The 22,918-nt window shown below is 42.8% G+C and overlaps 1 protein-coding gene across 1 annotated transcript in view; it reads left to right on the top strand.

Annotated features, from left to right (window-relative positions):
- The first annotated feature begins 5,438 nt into the window (after positions 1-5,438).
- LOC111548179 (ubiquinol-cytochrome-c reductase complex assembly factor 1) overlaps positions 5,439-22,918 on the top strand; it is a 105,878-nt gene continuing 88,398 nt past the window's right edge. Inside the window, exons 1-2 of the mRNA XM_023220517.1 lie at positions 5,439-5,642; positions 20,913-21,017. Of these exons, the coding sequence (XP_023076285.1) occupies positions 5,619-5,642; positions 20,913-21,017 (129 nt within the window). The 5' untranslated portion in view covers positions 5,439-5,618. The remainder of the gene's footprint in view (positions 5,643-20,912; positions 21,018-22,918) is intronic.

Here is a 22,918-nt window from a genome sequence, read left to right as displayed (position 1 = left end):
CCACAAGGTCAGGAGTTTGAGAAGAGCCTGGACAATATGGTAAAATCTCGTCTCTACTAAAAATACAAAACTTAGCTGGGCATGGTGGTGCCCACCTGTAGTCCCAGCTACTCGGGAGGCTGAGGCAGAAAAATCACTTGAACCCGAGAGGCGGAGGTTGCAGTGAGCTGAGATTGCGCCACTGAACTCCAGCCTGGGCGACAGAGCAACCTGCCACCATAGCCGGCTAATTTTTTGTATTTTTTGGTAGAGACAGGGTTTAGCCATGTTGCCCAGGCTGGTCTCAAACTCCTGCTCTCAGGTGATCCACCTGCCTTGGCCTCCCAAAAGTGTTAAGATTACAGGCATGAGGCACTGCACCCATCCTTAAAATATACTGTTTTATTTCCTACCTCAAGACTGTTGTTCTGAAATCTTCTTTCCCTCTCCCACTTCCCAACATTTGCTGGTAGAATAGCATTTGTACAGACACATAGACCAATAGAACAGAGTAGAGCCCCAAAATAAACCTATGCATTTATAGTCAATTGATTTTCAACAAAGGTGCAAAGAACACACAATGGGTAAAGGGCAGTCTTTACCCTTTAGGGACAACTGGATATCCACATGCAGAACGAAATTAGACTCTCATCTCATACCATATACAAAAATCGTGGGCCGGGTGTTATGGCTTACACCTTTAATCCTAGCACTTTGAGAGACCGAGATGAGAGGATTGCTCAAGCCCAGAAGTTTGAGACCAGCCTGGGAAACATAGGGAGACCCCCTGTACCCCGTCTCTACTAAAAATAAAAGAATTAGCCGGGCATGGTGACACACGCCTGTGGACCCAGCTATTCAAGAGGCTGATGGGGGAGGATCACTTGAGCCCAGGACTTCGAGGCTACAGTGAGCCTTGATTGCACCACTGCACTCCAGCCTGGGCGACAGAGAAAGACCCTGCCTCAAATAAAAATCAATTCAAAATAGATTTAAGCCTTAAACACAAGACCTCAAACTAAAATTACTAGAAGAAGAAAATATAGGGGAAAAGCTACATGACTTGGTTCTCGGCAATGATTTTTTAAAAACATGACCCCAAAAGTATAGGCAAAAATAGTGAAAATTGAGAAATAGTTATATGAAACTAAGAAACTTTTGCACAGCAAAGGAAACAATCAATGGAGTGAAGAGACAACTTATGGAATGGGAGAAAATATTTAAAAACCATATATCTGATGAGGGGTTAATACCCAAACTTTAAAATGGGCAAAATATCTGAATAGACATTTCTCAAAAGAAGACACACAAATGGCCAACAAGTATATGAAAAAATGCTCAGCATCATTAATCATCAGGGAAATGCAATATAAAGCCACAATAAGATATTACCTTGCACCTGTTAGCATGGCTACTCTAACAGTGTTCCTGAGGATGTAGAGAAAGGGAACCCTTGCACACTGTTGGTGGAATGTAAATTAGTACACCCCTTGTAGAAAACAGTATAGAGGTTCCTCAAATAATCAAAAACAGAACCACCATAGGATACAGCAATCTCACTACTGGGTATATACTCAAAGGAGATGAAATCAGTATGTTGAAGAAGCATCTATACTAACATGTACATTGCAGCGGTATTCACAACAGCCAAGACAGGGAATTAACCTAAGTGTCCATCAGTGGATGAACGGATAAAGAAAATGTGGTGGCCGGGCGTGGTGGTTCATGCCTGTAATCCCAGCACTTTGGGAGGTCGAGGAGGGCAGATCATGAGGTCAGGAGATCGAGACCATCCTGGCCAACATGGTGAAACCCATGTCTACTAAAAATACAAAAATTAGCTGGGTGTGGTGGCGCATGCCCATAATCCCAGCTACTCAGGAGGCTGAGGCAGGAGAATCACTTGAACCTGGTGGGGGGAGGTTGTAGTGAGCTGAGATTGCATCACTGCACTCCAGCCTGGTGGTGGCAGAGTGAGACTCCGTCTCAAAAAAAAAAAAAAAAAAAAAAAGAAAGAAAGAAAATGTGGTTTATGACCAGGTACGGTCGCTCACGCCTGTAATCCCAGTACTTTGGGAGGCAGAGGCGGGCAGATCACTTGAGGCCAGGAGTTCGAGACCAGCCTGGCCAGCATGGCGAAACTCCGTGTCTACTAAAAATACAAAAATTAGCTGGACATGGTGGCACGCGTCTGTAGTCCCAGCTACTCAGGAGACTGAGGAACAAGAAGTGCTTGAACTCAGGAGGTACAGGCTGCAGTGAGCTGGGACTATGTCACTGCACTCCAGCCTGGGTGACAGAGCAAGACTCTGTCTCAAAAAAAAAAAAAAAAAGTGATTTATATATATAAGGGAATGCTATTCAGCTTTAAAGAAGAAGGAAATGCTGTCCAGGCGCGGTGGCTCATGCCTGTAATCCCAACACCTTGGGAAGCCGAGGTTGGTGGATCACCTGAGGTCGGGAGCTCGAGACCAGCCTGACCAACATGGAGAAACCCTGTCACTACTAAAAATACAAAATTAGCTGCATGTGGTGGCACATGCCTGTAGTCCAGGCTACTAGGGAGGCTGAGGCAGGAGAATTGCTTAAACCTGGGAGGCAGAGGTTGCAGTGAGCCGAGATTGCGCCACTGTACTCCAGCCTGGGCAACAAGAGCGAGGCTCTGTCTCAAGGAAAAAAAAAAAAAGAAGAAGGAAATGCTGACATCTATGACAACATGGATGAACTGGGAGAACGTTATGTTAAGAGAAATAAACAAGGCACAGAAAGACAATTCCTGCTTGATTTCTCTCATATGTGTAATCTAAATAAGTTGAACTCATAGTAGTAGAGAGTAGAATGGTGGTTATTAGGGGCTGGGGAGATGTTTGTCAAAGGATACAAAATTTCAGTTGGGAGGGATAAATTCAGATCTATTGTAGGCCGGGCATGGTGACTTATGCCTGTAATCCCAGCACTTTGGGAGGCCAAGGCAGGTGGATCACCTGAGGTCAGGAGTTCGAGACCAGCCTGACCAACATGGAGAAATCCCGTCTCTACTAAAAATATAAAATTGTTGGGCATGGTGGCGCATGCCTGTAATCCCAGCTACTTGGGAGGCTGAGGCAGAAGAATCACTTGAACTCGAGAGACAGAGTTTGCAATGAGCCAAGATCACACCATTGCACTCCAGTCTGGGCAACAAGAGTGAAACTCCGTCTCAAAAAAAAAAAAAAAAAAAAAAGAAGAGCTCTATTGTATAACATGGGGACTGTAGCGACTATGAATATGTATTGTATTCTTGAAAATTGCTTAAAGAACATATTTTAACCGAGACGGGCGGATCACGAGGTCAGGAGATAGAGACCATCCTGGCTAACACGGTGAAACCCCGTCTCTACTAAAAAATAAAAAAACAACAACAAAAAAAAAAAACAAACAAAAAAAACGAGCCGGGCAAGGTGGCGGGCGCCTGTAGTCCCAGCTACTGGGGAGGCTGAGGCCGGAGAATGGCATAAACCCGGGGGACGGAGCTTGCAGTGAGCTGAGATCCGGCCACTGCACTCCAGCCCGGGCGACAGAGCTAGACTCCATCTCAAAAAAAAAAAAAAAAAAAGAACATATTTTAAGCATTTCCAGCACAAAAATATGAGGTAATGCATATATTAATTAGCTTGATTTAGCCATTTCACAATGTATACATATTTTAAAACATCCTGGCAAGGGGCACGGTGGCTGACTCCTGTAATCCCAGCACTTTGGGAGGCCAATGTGGGTGGATCACCTGAGGTTAGGAGTTTCAGACCATCCTGGCCAACATGGCGAAACCCCATCTCTATTGAAAATACAAAAATTAACCAGGCGTGGTGGTGTGCATCTGTAATCCCAGCTACTTGGGAGGCTGAGGCAGGAGAATCGCTTGAACTCGGGAGGCAGAGGTTGCAGTGAGTCGAGATTGCGCCACTGCACTCCAGCCTGGGCGACAAGAGCGAAACTCTGTCTCAAAAAAAAAAAAAAAAAAAAAAAGAAAAGAAAAGAAAACAGCCTGTTGTACACAATATGTATTTTTTTGTCAATTAATAAAAAATCAAGAAATTTAAAAAAGAATAAAAGAATAATAGAGTGAAGCTATTTCCCATGGCTAGCTCCTCTTCTTCCTTTAGATTTCATTTACATGTCACTTTCTTGGAGAGGCCTTACCAACCTAACAAAAGTAGTTCCCCAGTTTTTATTTTTTTCACTGGGTTCCTATGCCTCCCCCACCAGTCTAAGAACTCCATGAAGCCAGTATGTCTTGTGTTCAGTACATAGGGAAGACTCAATAGGTCTTTGTTGACTGAATGAAATGAAAGAAGTCCTTCAACATCCTGCCCCTCTGCTCCCTCAACCCCCAAAGCACCAGTACTTTGTCTTCTCTTCTTTTGGGATATAATGGAAGAGGAGTCTTCTACCAAGGCCGTTCTCTGCCACTTTCCTCAGGAAGCTCCTTGCCTCCTTGATTCATTCTCCTGTATACTCTTTTTTTTTTTTTTTTTTTTTTGATATGCAGTCTCGCTCTGTCGCCCAGGCTGGAGTGCAGTGGCCCAATCTCAGCTCACTGCAACCTCTGCCTCCCGGGTTCAAGCGATTCTCCTGCCTCAGCCTCCCAAGTAGCTGGGATTACAGCACACGGCACCATGCCTGGCTAATTTTTTTTTTGTATTTTTAGTAGAGACAGGGTTTCACCATGTTGGTTAGGCTGGTCTTGAACTCCTGACCTCAGGCGATCTACCTGCCTCAGCCTCCCAAAGTGTTGGAATTACAGGCGTGAGCCACCAGGCAGGCCCTGTATACTCTTCACTAATCCTTTCCTATCAATATTCAAAGAGGTTCCCCTTAAACAACCAACCAACCACAAATCCCAAAAATTTCTTCCTCTACCAGGCACATGACCGCCCTCTTGCCATGACTTTCAGGACTCTGTTTTCCCCCGTATTCCTTTTATCTTAGCCTCCTTCTCTGACATTTTTTTTTTCTTTTTTTCTTTTTTGAGACACAGTCCTGTTCTGTCGCCCAGGCTGGAGTGCAGTGGCACGATCTGGGCTCACTGCAACCTCCACCTGGGATTACAGGCACACACCACCATGCCTCACTACTTTCTTTGTATTTTTAGTAGAGACGGGGTTTTGCCATGTTGGCTGGTCTCGAACTCCTGACCTCAGGTGATCCGCCCGCCTCGGCTTCCCAGAGTGGTGGGATTACAGGCGTGAGTCACCGCGACCGGCCCTCTGGCTCTTTCTAAAGACTGAGATTTCCCAAGGTCCTGTTCTTTTAAACCCCCATTGAAAAGTGTTGGGATGGAGTCTAGGAAGGAAGAGCTGAGGAGTGAGGCTGGGTTAGGTGGGGAATAAAGAGAGGGGTATGAAAAGCCCGAGGTCTGGGTCAAGAAGACGGGCATGGGGGAAGGATTTGAGCTACTGTGACGTGTAGTGAGGAAGACAGCAGGGAGGCGCGTGCCCGGGCACGACAGCATCGTGCACAGCCGAGAAAGCAAGCGCGCGTGCGCTTAGCGGCCTCTCTGCGCCTGCGTCGTCCGTGCCAGTCTTTCGCCGGCAAAAGGAGGACGTAGAAGAGGGGACACCGGAAGCTCACTCTTCACCCGGAAATGGTTATTGAGGAACATGGCGTTGCTGGTGCGAGTCCTTGTGAGTGAAAGAGTAATTTTCTACGGTAGCCCTCTGGGTCCCGGGTTGGGGTTCGACGAGGCAGGGCGGGAGGAATTGGAAGGAACTGCAGGAGGGGAGCCTGTGTTATAGCTAGGCTGCGTGGTCGCTTTTCCGTGGGGAAAGTGAGGCAGCTTCCTACCTCTTCCTACCCCCGTTTTGACCTTAGCTCCCCTGTCTTTCGAGGAGGGGAAGAGTGACATCTGGCCTTTATTTGATGGGATTTGCTTTTCCTTCCGTCCCCCATGTAACTGCTTCCCCTCAGGGAGAGGAGCATGTAAGACACTGATTGGAGTTTCAGGAGACCTGGGTTCTAGTCCCTGACTGTCACTGATGCATAGGGTGACTTTAAGCAAGTCACTTTTGGGCCTCATTGTCCCTATGTGAAAAACGAGGACATTTATCTCCTGCAGTCCCTTTAGATTCTGAGATTCTTAGTGTTTCTTTCATAGGTCATAAGTCAGTTGTTAACTGTACAGTTAGGTGGAATATAGATTATTAGATTGAGAACTGTGTGAGAATTGGAGCCATGTCTGTCTCGGTCGTTTTCACTTTGCCTAGCATGGTGTCTGGCACATCATAGGTGTTAAATGATTACTTGTTGAATAAATGAATGAAGTAAGGAAAGACTACTAGACTCTTTAGCACCCGTGTGTGAAACTACTGCGCCTCTTGAGATTTAGTACTGATCCTTCTAGCATACTCTTTCCTCTAGGAATTAAAAGAGAAAAGAAAGTGGCAGCAGAAAAAACGTTAGGATACAGAGCTTAATTTTTAATCATGGAGGGATGGGAGGGTTTATAATTTTAGCGAGTCTTCAAATATTGGGTCAAAGACATAGATTTTCATAGTAGACATGGTCTATTCCTGCCTCTGGGTATCTTTTGAATTGTTATTTTGCATTTGTGTTTTTGATCTTTTTATATATGGCTTACAAGGAGACAGTTTTACTTCTTGTGTTCCTTGCCAGCCTAGTGGAGTGAGGTACCCTGAATTGCTGTTCAGTAAATTTTTAATTGTAGAATCCCCCCGTAACTGCCAGAAAGATTCACCTGGTGAAGTGATTGATTGATTTCAGGCCAGAAATTGATTCAGAAATGAGGACTGCTGGGGAAATGGCAATTAGTATGATCTGAATTTAGTTTTTTTTTTTCTTCCCCTCCCACCATTTAGTTGTTTTTTTTGAGACAGAGTCTTGCTCTGTCGCCAAAGCTGGAGTGCAGTGGTGCGATCTCAGCTCACTGCAACTTCCACTCCCAGGTTCAAGCGATTCTCCTGTGCTAGCCTCCCGAGCAGCTGGGATGACAGGCATGCACCACCACACCCAGCTAATTTTGTTTTTTTTTTTTGAGACAGAGTCTTGCTCTGTCACCCAGGGTGGAGTTCAGTGGTGTGATCTCGGCTCACTGCAACCTCTGCCTCACAGGTTCAAGCGATTCTCCTGCCTCAGCCATCCGAGTAGCTGGGATTACAGGCGTGTGCCACCAGGCCAGGCTAATTTTTGTATTTTTAGTAGAGACGGGGTTTCACCATGTTGGCCAGACTGGTCTCGAACACCTGACCTCATGATTCGCCTCCCTTGGCCTCTCAAAGTGCTGAGATTACAGGCATGAGCCACTGAGCCTGGCCTGAGAACTAACATTTTATAGGGCACTTACTATGTGCTAAGCACTTTAAAATACTTCCCTAATCCTTATAACATCCCTTTGGAAAGGAGGGCATGTTATTTCCTCTATTTTACAGATAAGAAAATTGAACCACAGAGAAGTATTCCTGGCCAGGCTCGGTGGCTCACACCTGTAATCCCAGCACATTGGGAGGCTGAGGCAGGGGGATCACTTGAGGCCAGGAGTTCAAGACCAGCCTGGCCAACGTGGTGAAACCTTGTCTCTACTAAAAATACAAAAATTAGCCAGGCCTGGTGGTGGGCGCCTGTAATCCCAGCTACTTGGGAGGCTGAGGCACGAGAATTGCTTCAACCCAGGAGGCAGAGGTTGCAGTGAGCTGAGATTGCGCCAGTGCACTCCAGCCTGGGTGAAAGAATGAAATTCTGTCTCAAAAAAAAAGTATTCCTGAAACATTCTTGTTAGTCTTGCCTTATTTTTTCCTCTTTTTGTCTTGTCAGCCAATATTTTCCCTTCTCCAGTGATGGGCTTGGAAAGGAGGAGGAAACTAAAACACTGCTATTGTTGAGTGACTACAGCAGAGAGCCTGGGCATTTGATCAGTAGAACTGGACATACTTACAGTTTTTATGAGTTGTCCCGGGCATTGGTGATCGTTTTTGCTTTTCTTTGGAAATAGTAAAAATTACAGAAAGCCACCCTGTACTTTAGAAAATTTTTAAAAATTGTGGTAAAATACATATAACAAAATTTATTTTTTAAACTTTTTTTTTTTTTCTGAGATGGAGTTTTGCTCTTGTTGTCCAAGCTGGAGTGCAATGGCGTGATCTAGGCTCACTGCAACCTCTGCTTCCCGGGTTCAAGTGATTCTCCTGCCTCAGCCTCCCGAGTAGCTGGGATTATAGGCCCGCACTTTTTAAGTATACATTTCTGTGGTATTGAGTGCATTTACACTATTGTGCCATCTCTACCACCCTTATCCACAGAATTCTTTTCATTTTGTAAAACTGAAACTCTGAACCTATTAATAGTTCTCTATAGTCTTTTCTCCCCAGCCCCTGGCAGCCACCGTTCTACTTTCTGTTTCTATGAGTTTAACTACTCTGTGTACCTCATATAAGTGGAATCATATAGTATTTGACCTTTTGTGACTGGCTTATTTCATTTAGCATAATGCCCTCAAGGTTCATCCATGTTGTAGCATGTGTCAGAATTTTCTATCTTTTGTTTTTGGAGATAGGGTCTTGCTCTGTCATGCATGCTGAAGTGTAGTGGCTCAGTCATACCTCACTGCAGCCTTGACCTCCTGGGTTCAAGTGATCCTCCCACCTCACCTCCTGAGTACCTGGGACCACAGGTGTGTGCCTGGCTAATTTTTTTTTTCCTTTTTGTAGATGGGGTCTCCTTATGTTGCCCGGGCTGGTCTTGAACTCCTGGGCTCAAGCAATTCTGTTGCCTCGGCCTCCCAAAGTGCTGGGATTACAGGCGTGAGCCACTATGTCCAGCCTGTTTAATTTGTTGAGGAATTGTCCTACTGTTTTCCACAGTAGATACACTGTTTTACATTCTCACCAGCAGTGCGCAAGGGTTCCAGTTGCACCACATCCTTGCCAACACTTGGTATTTTCTGGTTTTTGTTTGTTTTTGAGACAGGGTCTTGATCTGTCACGCAGGCTACAGTGCAGTGGTCCAATGACAGCTTACTGCAGCCTCGACTTCTGGGCTCAAGTGATCCTCTCATCTTAGCCTCCCGGGTAGTTGGGATTACAGGTGTGTGCCACCACGCCCAGCTAATTTTTAAATTTTTAGTAGAGAGGAGGTTTTGCTGTGTTGCCCAGGCTGGTCTCAAATTCCTGAGCTCAAGTGATGCTCCTGCCTCGGCCTTTCAAAGTGTTAGGATTACAGGTGTGAGCCACCGCACGTGGCCTTATTTTCTGTTTTTTTTGACAATAGCCATTCTAATTATGAAGTGGTGTCTCATTGTAGTATTGATTTACATTTCTCTAGTGGCTAATGATATTGGGCACCTCTTCAGGTTTTTTTTTCTTTTTGAGATGGAGTTTCGCTCTTGTTGCCCAGGCTGGAGTGCAATGGCATGATCTCGGCTCACTGCAACCTCCACCTCCTGAGTTCACATGATTCTCCTGCCTAAGCCTCCCGAGTAGCTGGGATTACAGGCCCACACCACCACACCCAGCTAATTTTGTATTTTTAGTAGAGACAGGGTTTCCCCATGTTGGTCAGGATGGTCTCAAACTCCCGACCTCATGTGATCTGCCTACCTCAGCCTCCCAAAGTGCTAGGATTACAAGTGTGAGCCACCGTGCCCAGCCTTAAATTTTGTATTTTTAGTAGAGATGGGGTTTTACCATGTTGGCCAGGCATGACCCACCACATCTGGCAAGTTTTTCATGTATTTTGAATATCAGTCCATCAGATATATGATTTGCATGTATTTTTCCTAACCTATGGATTGCTGTTTCTGTCTGTTGATACTGTTATTTGATACACAAAAGTTTTTAATTTTCATGAAGTCCAACTTTTTCTTTTTTCTTTTATTGCCTACTCTTTTTTTTTTTTTAAACAGGGTCTTGCCTTGTCACCTAGGCTAGAGTGTAGTGGCATAACCTAGACTCACTGCAGCCCCTGCCTCCCAGGTTCAAGCGCTTCTCCCGCCTCAGCCTCCCGAGTAGCTGGGATTACAGGCATGTATCAGCACACCTGGCTAATTTTTATGTTTTTAATAGAGAGGGGTTTTTCCCATGTTGGCCAGGCTGGTCTCGAACTCCTGGCCTCAAGTGATCCGCCCACCTCAACCTCCCAGAGTGCTGGGATTACAGGCATGAACCACCATGCCTGGCCCTAATGTTGCCTGCTTTTTTGATATCATATCCAAGAAATCATTGCAAAATTCAATGTCGTGAAGCCATTCCCGTAAGTTTTCTTTTAAAAGTTTTATTGTTTTAGGTCTTACATTTTGGTCTTTTATCCATTTTGAGCTAATTTGTGTACATGTTACAAGCTTTTACTATATTTTATGAGCTGTTTTCTTAGTGACCTGCCCTGGGATTACAATGAACATCTTAATTCATAACAGTCTTGTTTGGATTAATACCAACTTGATTTCAGTAATATGTAAAGACTTTCTTTCTATGTAGCTCTGTTCCTTCCCCCATGTTGTGTTATTGGCATCTAAATTACATCTTTATGCATTATATACCTACCAATGTAGATTTATAATTATTTCTTCTTGTGGTTGTCTTTTAAATTAAAAAGAAAAAGAAAAAAATTACAAACAGAAAATCCATTTATACCATATTTTTTATTTACCTAAACAGTTACCTTTACTAGTCTACTTTATTTCTTCATATAGATTTGAGTTATTCTGTAGTTTCCTTTCATTTCAACCTGAAGGTCTCCCTTATTCTTGCAGGGCAAGTCTACTACTGACAAATTCTTTCCATTTTGCTTATCTGGGAAATCTTCATTTTTCCTTCACTTTTGAATAATAGTTTTGCCGGATATAGAATTTTTGTTTGAAAATCTTTGTCTTTCCGTGTTTTGACTATTTTATCCCACTGCCTTCTGGCTGCTACAGTTTCTGAGAAGAAATCAGCTGTTAATGTTCTTGAGGATGCTTTGTATATGATGAATTTCTTCTCTTGCTCATTTAAAGAATCTGTCTTTGTCTCTTGGCAGCTTGCATATGATGTGTCTGTGACTCTCTTTGTGTTTATCCTATTTGGAGTTAGTAGAGCTTCTTGGAATCCTAAATTACCATTTTCCATTATGTTTAGGATGTTTTCTGCCATTATTTCTTCAAATATTTTTCTGTCCTTTTATTTTCTTTGCTTCTGAGACTAATTATACATATATTGGTGTGTTTGATGGTGTTCCACAGTCTGAGGCTGTTAAATTTGTTCTTCTTTTTTTCTTTTTTGCTTTTCATTTTGAGGCTATTAATTTGTCTTTATTGCTTTTTCTTTCTGTTCCTTGGACTGGATAATCCAAATTGACCTATCTTCAAGACCACTGATTCTTTTCTTCTGTCTGTTGAAGTCTGCTGTTGAGCCCCTCTAATGAGTTTTTCATTTTAGTTGTTGGACTTTTCAATTCCAGAATTTATTTTGTCTTTAGAAAAATAACTTCTCGTTCTGTTGATATTCTCTTTGGTGAGACGTCATTCTCATACTTTCCTATAGTTTGTTTGTTTATTTATTTATTTATTTTTTGAGATGGAGTCTGGCTTTGTTGCCAGGCTGGAGTGCAGTGGCGCCATCTCAGCTCACTGCAACCTCCACCTCCTGGGTTCAAGCAATTCTCCTGCCTTAGCCTTCTGAGTAGCTGGGATTACTGGTGCCTGCCACCACACCTGGCTAATTTTTGTATTTTTAGTAGAGGTGGGGTTTCATCATGTTGGCCAGGATGGTCTCAAACTCCTGACCTCAGGTGATCCACCTGCCTTGGCCTTCCAAAGTGCTGGGATTATAGGTGTGAGCCACCGTGCTCGGCCACTTTCCTGTAGTTCTTCAGACATGTTTTCATTTAGGTCTTTGAACATATTTGAAATAGTTAAAAATCTCTTTGTCTGCTGTCTGGGTTTTCTTAGAGACAGTTTCTGTTGATTGCATTTTTCCCCCTGTGTGTGGGCCAGGTGAGTTCTAAGACAGCCTTGAAATAGGGCCTTCTAAGGAACTATCAGACAGATTGAATAATGCCAATTCTTTGTAAGGCTTTGATGAACATCATCCCCATTCTGGAGTCAACTTTTCTCTTGAGGAGACTAGTTCATTTAGTGGTTGTTGGTATTTAGAAACCAAATCTGGGTGCTACCTGTGCTCATTGCTACTGGAGTGTCATTGTCTGCAGGCCCTATGAGGATGTGGGTGGGAAATATATATATGTCTATATATACACATAAACATGCATATATCTTTTTCTTTATATATTAAAAGCCCACACCAATTATTCTAAATCCATTCTAATACCACAGGGTTTGTTCTACTCTTTTGCCTTGCCATATTTGTTAACTCCTTTCTCTGATAGAAACCTGACCCCTCACCCTTAATGTATTTATTGATTTACTCAAATCTTTCATATATGTAATCAATCTTTTGAAAGCTCAGATTGAAAACTCCCAACAAAGTGGGAGGAGGCAGTGTATTCAGTAATTTTTTTTTTTTTTTTTTTTTTTTTTGAGACGAAGTCTTGCTCTTGTCCCCCAGGCTGGAGTTCTATGGCGCGATCTTGGCTCACTGCAACCTCCGCCTCCCGGGTTGAAGCAATTCTTCTGCCTCAGCCTCCCAAGTAGCTGGGACTGCAGGTGCACGCCCCCATGCCTGGCTAATTTTCTTGTATTTTAGTAGAGACAGGGTTTCACTGTGTTGCCCAGGCTGGTTGCAAACTCCTGAGTTCGGGCAGTCTGCCCGCCTTGGCCTCCCAAAGTGCTGGAGTAATTTTTTGTTGTTGTTTGAGATGGAGTCTCACTCTGTCACCCAGGCTGGAGTGCAACAGCATGATCTCTGCTTACTGCAACTTCCTCCTCCTGGGTTCAAGCGATCCTTGTGCCTCAGCTTCCTGAGTAGCTGGGATTACAGGTGCGTGCCACCACACCTGGCTTATTTATATATATTATATAATTTTTAGTACAGACTGGTTTCACTATGTTGGCCAGTCTGGTCTTGAACTCCTGACCTCAAGTGATCCACCTCGGCCTCACAAAGTGCTGGGAATACAGGCATGAGCCACTATGCCCGGCCTGTATTCAGTAATTTTTGAAGGAATGGTTAAACATTCTCTTCTTCCCTCTGTGGAAATATCCTTTTGTATTATAGCATGCCATATTGTAACTGGAAGGAAAGTTTGTTACCGTAGTATCTGTTCTTTGGACTCCGGAATTGAATTAATATCCGTGGCATTTGGAATATAGGCACCAGCGGTGACTTATAAAGTGGATTTCGACTGGGCGTGGTGGCTCATGCCTGTAATCCCAGCACTGTGGGAGGCTGAGGCCAGGGGATCACCTGAGGTTGGGAGTTCAAGACCAGCCTGATCAACATGGAGAAACCCCGTCTCTACTAAAAATACAAAATTAGCTGGGCATGGTGGTGCATGCCTGTAATCCCAGCTACTTGGGAGGCTGAGGCAGGAGAATTGCTTGAACCCAGGAGGCAGAGGTTGTCGTGAGCTGAGATTGCACCATTGCACTGCAGTCTGGGCAACAAGAGCGAAACTCCATCTCAAAAAAAAAAAAGTGGATTTCATGTTTATAATTGATTTTCATTATTCACAGATTCTATATTTGTGAACTCACCTAGTTGCTAAAATTTATTTGAAACCCCAAAATCAATACTCACAGCACTTTTGTAGTTATTTGTGGACATTTGCAGAGGGTAAGGAATTTGAGCTGCCAATGTGCGTGTTTGTAGCTGAGGTGGGTCAACATTCTGCCTTCTTGTTTCAGTTTTCATACTGTAACAAGTATTCTTTTCATGGCCTGTTTAGTGCCATATTTTTCATATTTTTGTGCTTTTGTTGGTGAATCCCATCTTTAAAATGTCCCCCAGGTGTAGTATGGAAATGCTATCTAGCATTGCTGAGTGCAAGAAGGCCACAATGTGCCTTATGGGAAAATATGTTTATTAGGTAAATTTTGCTAAGTGAGTTATAGTGCTGTTGGCTGTGAGTTCAGTGTTAATGAATCAACAATGTATATTAAGTAGGGTGTTTTTCAACAGAAACCCATAAAGCAAGGCTATGTATTGATTGGTTGATGAATGTTGTGACCAGAGGCTTGCAGGAACCTAAGTCTGGCATTTCCTCTAGAAGCAATTGTTCAGTATTTGCTCACTCAGTGTTTGTGGTGATTTTATGGTGAATAACTAGAATCTGCTACACCTGTAAATCGTTTTCTAGCTCATGAATGAGCCAAGGAAAATACTGTGTATCTTAAAAAAACCACATGCACAATTACAGGCCTGTCAGTGGACTGATTAAAGGGTAGTCAGTACAAGAGGTGGTATGTCAGAATGTTTTGAAATACTGATGTAAAAATCACTGCAATTAACAATGTGCACGGGAAACAAAAACATGAAGCCTATCTTAAAAATTTTGGTTTTGAAGTGTTGGAAAGGCAAAATGACAATAAAACTAGTTCCCACTTAGTAACAGTGCATTTATCTTAAGTTAAAGGAATAATTTTTTGCCATTGGGAATGGCTATAAATGTTTTTTGAACTTGGGAGAAGTTGAGATGTACTAATTGTTATAGGCCTAATATTTTAGTACCTTAAGAGAGAGATAAGTACTTCCACAGATATATATTTATAGATGAAGTGTTGGAAGAGGTGGAAAGGAAAAAGGACGAGTAGAGGCTGACATGGTGGCTCATGCCTGTAATCCCAGCACTTTGGGAGGCTGAAAAGGGTGGATCACCTGAGATCACGAGTTCAAGACCAGCCTGGCCAACATGGTGAAACCCTGCCTCTACTGAAAATACAAAAATTAGCCAGGCATGGTAGCGTGCCCCTGTAGTCCCAGCTACTTGGGGAGGCTGAGGCAGGAGAATTGCTTGAATCCGGGAGGCGAAGGTTGCGGTAAGCCGAGATGGCGCCACTGCACTCCAGCCTGGGTGACAGAGTAAGACTCCATCTCAAAAAAAAAAAAAAAAAAGGACTGAGTAGAGCCAGTAGAACCAGAAGCTGACATCTAGATAGATTTCCTTTTTTTTTTTTTTTTGAGTGGAGTCTTGCTCTGTCGCGCAGGCTGGAGTGCAGTGGCATGATCTTGGCTCACTGTAACCTCTGTCTCCTGAGTTCAAGCAATTCTCCCTGCCTCAGCCTCCTGAGTAGCTGGGATTGCAGGCACCTGCCACCATGCCAGGCTAATTTTTGTATTTTTAGTAGAGATGGGGTTTCTCCGTGTTGGCCAGGCTTGTCTAGAACTCCTGACCTCAGGTGATCTGCTTGCCTTGGTCTCCCAAAGTGCTGGGATTACAGATGTGAGCCACCGCGCCCAGCCTAGAGAGATTTCTTGAAGGAATTGAGCTTATAGTTTGGGTTGGAGTGAAGAGGAGAGTCCCAGAGGAAATTACTACAAGGGAATTAGCATGTGTGGAGTGGAGCAGTGATTCCCAAACCAGAGAATCTGAGTCAGGTTTTGAAACTGTTGAGTGGAAAACCCAGCAAGTATTATGAGTTTAGAGGGATCCAATTGGTAAAGACCAGTAAGGATCAGGTATTTAAGTTACAATAAAGAGATCCTTGGAAACCTCTTTTGAGAAAGGGAATGAATGCCAGATTCCAAACAATATTTTAAGAAAATGGTTTTTGCTTCTCTGTCAGTTTGCTGGGGAAAGCAGGGCTTGCATAATTCAGTAACTGTTATTCATAACAGTGATGCCGTTGGTTGTGTTTTTCTGTTATCAAAGTGCTTTTAGAAATGTTCCTGGGAACACTGCTATGAGATAGCTTTTATTATTCCCATTTTTCATAAGGGAAAATGGAGGCCCAGATTGTTGAGTAACCAGTTCACAGCTATTTGATGGCTGACTTGGGATTACCTTTTCTGCTACACTTCAGTGGTTTCAATTAAGGATTTGGACAAGAATTGTAGGATTGGAAAAGGAAAGAACAGCTGATTGTTCCTTTCTTCTAATAAGAACTGTTCTAAAAGTCTTGGCCTAAGACCAACCGGAGCCAAAATTACAGAGAAAAATTTTGTTGACATTGGAAATTACATGATGAAATTCTTCAGAAAATCTTCCAAAAGTTTGCATTGTTTCAACTTGTAATTTCCTCTTGCTCCCCCTGTCCCCCCGCCCTTGGCCCTGAATCTGAAGCAGTTTCCTCTTATCCCATACTTAACATTTTTAGGACAGGAACATCTGACATTGAATGATTCTAGTAAATCTGTCAGTGTTTGTAAAACAAAACACCAGTAACTGTCTCTCATTTGGAAAACCACTTCAACCGATCAAACCGCAGCTCAAATAAAATATTTTTAGCTCCACTTTTCATTTGAAATATAAGGTGCTGTAAGTGGCAATTATACAATTTTAGAACTGTGAGACACTTTAGAAAGCGTCTGTAGGTTTAAAAATTTTGGGCGCGGTGGCTCAAGCCTGTAATCCCAGCACTTTGGGAGGCCGAGACGGGCAGATCATGAGGTCAGGAGATCGAGACCATCCTGGCTAACACGGTGAAACCCTGTCTCTACTAAAAAATACAAAAAAATACAAAAAAAAACTAGCCAGGCGAGGTGGCGGGTGCCTATAGTCCCAGCTACTCAGGAGGCTGAGGCAGGAGAATGGCGTAAACCCGGGAGGCGGAGCTTGCAGTGAGCTGAGATCCGGCCACTGCACTCTAGCCCAGGCGACAGAGCAAGACTCCGTCTCAAAAAAAAAAAAAAAAAAAAAATTTTAATGCCTTTCTCCCCCCACCTCAACCTGTTACTGTCTACTCGAGGAAATGGAGATTCAGATTCAACGTAATATGCTGAACATACTGCAATGTACATTTGTTAATTTTAAAGAAAATCCTAAGAAATAGGGATTTTGTCTTATTTTTGATAAAAAGAGACAACCAAGGCTCCCAGAGGTGATGATCTGATATGTAGCTTCTGAACAGTGCTTTCTGCCTTTAGTTATGTGGCACTTTCCACAATATGCTGTTTTAATTGGTTCCAGACTAGGTCATATAATGTTAGAGCTAGAAGGTACCTTGCAGATACTCTACCCTTTCATCCCGTAAATGAGCATGGATTCTAGAGTTGGGTTGCCTGGGTTCATATCTTAATCCTGCTGTTAGAACTGTGTGATGTTGGGAGGTTGTTTATCCTCTCCATGCCTCAGTTTCCTTTTTTATATAAATGGGATAATGGTATACCTACATGAGTGGTGATTGTGAAGTTTAAATGAGTTCATATATGTAAAGTATCAAAAAAGTGCCTGCCATCAAATGCTCATTAAGTATTCCTGATAATTGCTGTGAGGAAACTGAATGTCACAGAGGTTAAATTACTTGTAAAGATAATATTAGAGTAGCTGAATTTAAACTGGAATCTTTGACTCCTAGTACAGTTGTCCCTGAGTATCCCTGGTCCTTTGGTTCCAGGACCTCCCTCGGATACCAAAATCCATGGATGCTCAAGTCCTTGATACGAAGTGGCATAGTGTTTGCATATAACCTATGTATATCCCCCTATGTACTTTAAATAATCTCTAGATTACTTACATTTAGTACAATATAGGTGCTATGTAAATAGTTGTTATACTGTATTATTTAGGGAGTAATGACGAGAAAAAAAAGTCTAAATGTTTAGTATGGCAAATTTTTTTTTCCTGATTTTTTTTTTTTTTTTTTTTGAGATGGAGTCTTATACTGTCATCCAGGCTGGAGTGTGGTGGCATGATCTCAGCTCACTGCAAGCTCCGCCTCCCGGGTTCATGCCATTCTTCTGCTTCAGCCTCCTGAGTAACTGGGACTACAGGCACCCGCCACCACACCCGGCTAATTTTTTTGTATTTTTTGTAGAGACGGGGTTTCACGTGTTAGCCAGGATGGTCTTGATCTCCTGACCTCGTGATCCGCCTGCCTCGGCCTTCCAAAGTGTTGGGATTACAGGAGCTACCGCGCCTGGCCTGATTTTTTTTTTTTTTTTTTTGAGACAGAGTCTCCTTCTCTATTGCCCAGGCTGGAGTGCAGTGGCACAATCTCTGCTCACTTGCAACTTTCACCTCCTGGGTTCAAGTGATTCTTATGCTTCAGCCTCCAGAGTAGCTGGGACTACAGGTACACGCGACCATGCCTGGCATTTTTTTTCCTGAATATTTTAATCTGTGGATGGCTGAATCCATGGATGCAGAACCCATGGCTGTGGAGGGCTGATTGTGTTGTACATTATGCCTTGCAAAGGATTTTCAAGCAATTTATGTGTGTGGTCCTCATTATGGCCCTATAAGGTCTACAGGTCAAGTGAAGAAAACCCTCAGATCCCTAGAGTTGGTTCCTAAAATTAAGATTTTCAGTGCTATGTACATGGCTGTCATATATACAGTAGAATGTATTTCAGCTTCTTAAAATAAAGCAGACTTCTCATTTAGCAAGACAGAGCCCTCCCTTTCTCCAGCCTAACCTCTCCCTTTGGCCAAGAGACCTTTCTGAAGTGAGCTTCATGTTAGAGGGAAATTGTGAATCTCAGTTTCTACTTGAACAGCCATGTAATCTCTCTTGTCTTGGAAATCAAGTTGCCCATGTGTGTTTTCTCACTGTAAAACTTCTACCCTAGTTTCCTCCTCCTTTTGGGGATGATGATGATCTCAGCATTGCTTACTATAAAGGGATTCTGTGAAGATCAGGTAAGGAAGTCAGTGTTTATGAAAACACACTGTAAGCCAGGCACAGGTTATGCAAGCCTTTAGTCCCAGTTACTTGGGAAGCTGAAGTGGGAGGATCACTTGAGCCCAGGAATCAGGCATTTGAGGCTGTAGTGTGCAATGTTAGCACCATGACTAGGCACTGGCCTCCAGCCTGGGCAATGTAGTGAGACTCTGTCTCTTAAAAAAAAAAAAAAAAAGAGGCCAGGCACAGTGGCTCACATCTGTAATCCCAGCACTTTGGGAGACCGAGGTAGGTAGATCACTTAAGGTCAGCAGTTTGAGACTAGCCTGGCCAACATGCTGAAACCCTGTCTCTACTAAAAATACAGAAATTAGCCAGATGTGGTGGCTCATTCCTGTAGTCCCAGCCCCTCAGGAGTCTGAGGCATAAGAGTCACTTGAACCTGGGAGGTAGAGATTGCAGTGAGCCGAGATCATACCACTGCATTCCAGCCTGGGTGGCAGAGCAAGACTCGGCCTCAAAAAAAAAAAAAAAAAAAAAAAAGACATTGCAAACTGTAATTTGAATTATAATCTAATCATAAAATGCCAGAAGTCTGCTTATTTTGTTTCTCTTCCCAGAGGGAGCCCATGCCCACTGCTTGAGTCACCTATTACCAGAATTATTTTAGTCTGTGGAACCAGTAGTAGGCAGTGGTATATCTTATCCTTGGAGAAATGAGCATGTGGAGGCTTGGTCTTGGTCCCGTTTTGGAAGTTCTTCATTCATGTGATACCCCATTCTGGCAGGATTTCTAAACTTAGGTACTAAACGCCAGATCTGGAATGATCCTGAGTACAGTCGCTTCTGTCCCTGTGGAATTAGCGTGTGCCCAACCCAAATATGATATTGTGAGAGAAGAAATATATATTTGGTCTTTATCCCTAGTTCCTGGCACAGAGCTCTTGAAACTCTTGCAAAGTGATTGGGGTGAGAGGAGTGTCTTTTGTTATTTATAATAAGCCCCTTTCAACGATATATAAGTTTATGGGGTTTTTTTTTTTTTTGTATAGCCAGGGGTCTCACTTTGTTGCCCAGGCTGGTTTCGACCTCCTGGCTTCAAGTAATCCTGCTTCAGCCTCTCAAAAATGCTGAGATAATAGGAGTGAAGGCATGAGCCTCTATGCCCAGCAATGAGTTTGTGTTAATAAGGTGACTCTTGGAGGGTAGAGGCTGGTTGCTAGAGGAACAAATATGTGAGTAGAAGGTTGGAACTTATAGCTTCTCCCACTCCTCCCTGACTTTTGGAAGGGGCGAGGGGCTGGAGATTGAGCTAATCACCAATGGTCAGTGATAGTCAATCATGTCTACATAATGAAGCCTCCATAGAAATCCTTGGGTTTGGAGAACTTCTGGGTTAGTAAATATATCAAAATGTAGGGAGGGTGGCATACTGGGAGAGCAGGCTCCCACTCCAAACCTTGTCTTTTGCATCACTTTCTTTTGGCTCTTCTTCCTGAGGTGTATCCTTTATAATAAACTGATAAACGTAAGTGAAGTGCCTCCCCGAGTTGAGCCATGCTAGCAAATTATTGAATCTGAGGAGGCAGCTGTGGGAATCCCCAATGTATGGACAAGTTGGACAAAAGTGTGAGTAACCTGGGGACTCACTGCTTGTGATGGGAGTCTGAAGTGGGGACGGTCCTGTTGGATGGAGCTGTGAGGTCTCTGCTGACTCCAGGCAGTTAGTGTAAGAATTAAGTTAAATTGTAGGACACCCAGTTGGTGTCTGCAGAGAATTGGAGAAATGCTTGGTATGGAGACCTCTTGCCCCTGCACATTTGGTATCAGAAGTGGAGTGTTGAATATAGAAAAAAGAGTTTTTCATCTCTACCAGAAGTTCTCTGAACCCTGTCATTTAGAATTTTTATGGAGGCTTAGGGTTGGCATGATTGATTCAATCACTGGGTACTTGTGATTGGCTGAGTCTCTAATGAGGTGGGGATGCCGTGAGGAGTTGAGGTTGAATTCCAACCCTCTACTCCTGTGGTTGGTTCCTCTGGCAACCAGCCTCCATCCTGCATGAGTCATCTCATTAGCATAAACTCAGGTATGGTTGAAAGGGGCTTATTATGAGTTACACCCCCATCACTCAGAAATTCCAAGGGTTTTAGGAGCTCTGTGCCAGGAACTAGAGATGAAGACCAAATATATATTTCTAATTATATGACAATGTCACAGGTACACTCTTTGCCTTCCACGTAGGGAGTATGATTTAGATTCCTGACAGATTATTTTTTTCTTTCTCTAGAGGAACCAGACTAGCATTTCCCAGTGGGTTCCAGTATGCAGCCGATTGATACCTGTGTCTCCTACCCAAGGACAGGGTGGCAGGGCTCTGTCTGGCACTTCCCAGGTAAGATTTGTTGTTCTTTTGCTTAGTATGAAAAACTTAGTGTTTATGTGCAAATGTCATGTATTTATAGATTAGCCAACCAAATTGTGTGATGGAAAAACCTCATGAGACCACTCTGGGTCTCTGTGGTGCCAGCTTAGGACTGATTCCTAAAGTATGGTGTCTAGGGCGTTGCTTCTAAATGCCCTAGCAGTGGAGCTTAGCCTAGGATACCATGCTACAGTCTGATGATTTTTACTGTTAGGGAGTATTTCCAGATATTCATCTCCGAGTTAACCTTTTTCAGTTTTCTTTTTGTAGCCGCCTTGTGCTACTTTTATTTGGGCGTGAGAATTATTTCTTTTTCCTTTATATGAATATGAAATCCAAGAAACAATTATTTGAGGTATTCATTTACCGTTGACCACCTAATTCATTGTAATGTAGTTTACCTTGGACCTTGTGTGAGGGCTTTTCTCCCCTCCTGATTTTTGTTAATAATACAAATAATTTAGTAATAAGGGAAATAAAAATCACCTACAACTTCAAATCTGAAAACATCAGTATTTTCATCTCTGCTGGTTCTTTTACAGCCTCTGTGTGTGTGTGTATGTGTGTGTGTGTGTGTGTGTGTGTGTGTGTATGTATTTTATTCCTGAAGTACCCTAACAAATGTCCACAGAATTTTATATTCTGGTACCTTTTCACTTATTAGAGTGGACATTATTCATATTGTTTTGATAGACTTTGTAATTAATTTTTTTTTTTTTTTTTGAGAAGGAGTCTTGCTCTGTCCTCCTGGCTGGAGGGCAGTGGCGCGATCTCGGCTCACTGCAAGCTCCGCCTCCCGGGTTCCCGCCATTCTCCTGCCTCAGCCTCCCGAGTAGCTGGGACTACAGGCGCCCGCCATGGCGCCCGGCTAATTTTTTGTATTTTTAGTAGAGACGGGGTTTCACTGTGGTCTTGATCTCCTGACCTTGTGATCCGCCCGCCTCGGCCTCCCAAAGTGCTGGGATTACAGGCGTGAGCCACCGCGCCCGGCCTGTAATTAAATATTTAATGGCTATATAATATTTTATTTACTTAGCCTTTGATATGAAAATCTTTTCCTTTTATTTTTGCCATTATAAGCTTTAATTTTCTTACCATTGTCTTAGTACATATTTTTTTCTTATTTTTAATTACTTATTAAATTCTTAGGAAGGCATACCTTGGGTCAGAGTATGAACAGTTTGCTTCTTCAAAAGGTTTTTTTAATTTATGCTGCCGTCAGCAGTGTATATATAACTAGTTTTTCATCATTACCTCTCTCAAGTTGAGTTTTTTTTTAACTTAAATAAATTGGTAGAAATGTTACCTTGTTTTACCTTGTATTTCTTTGTTTAGCTCTCAGGGTTATGTATATTTTCTGTGTTGATCAGTTGTTTTTCAGTTTGTGAAAATTGTATGCTTATGGCATTTCTCCATCTATTGGGAACTCATTTTTCTTACCAATTTATGATTTTTATCTGTAGCCATTAACTTTCTTTTTCATATTTGATGCAATTAAAATATGTTTGCTATATGTAATTATATATATTATATAATTTATGTAACATATATAATCTATTTTAAAATTCCCTCCAGTTAATGTGTAAGCCCTGCCCTTCTGAGGACATCTTGTTTTTCTCTTGTATTTCCTGGTCTTTTCACTATGCCTGGCACAGAGTAGTCACTAAGTGTATGTTGAATGAATGGAGAATATGCCTGTACAGAAGAGGCATCTACTTTGGGTAGTTATGCAGCTATTTCTTTTCAGAGTTGGGGCTGTGTTCTGTTACTTTTTGTACAAAATTTTAATAGCATTTGTTATTTGTATGTGCGTAGATGGTAGGGGAAAAGAACTCATTATATGAATCTCTGACTTGTGCCCTACTCTTTGG

The sequence above is a fragment of the Piliocolobus tephrosceles genome, chromosome 20 (genome assembly GCF_002776525.5).
Source record: "Piliocolobus tephrosceles isolate RC106 chromosome 20, ASM277652v3, whole genome shotgun sequence".
Lineage (NCBI taxonomy): Eukaryota > Metazoa > Chordata > Mammalia > Primates > Cercopithecidae > Piliocolobus > Piliocolobus tephrosceles.
The sequence above is the reverse complement of the archived record's forward strand: the minus strand, read 5'-3'. Positions and strand labels throughout refer to the sequence as shown.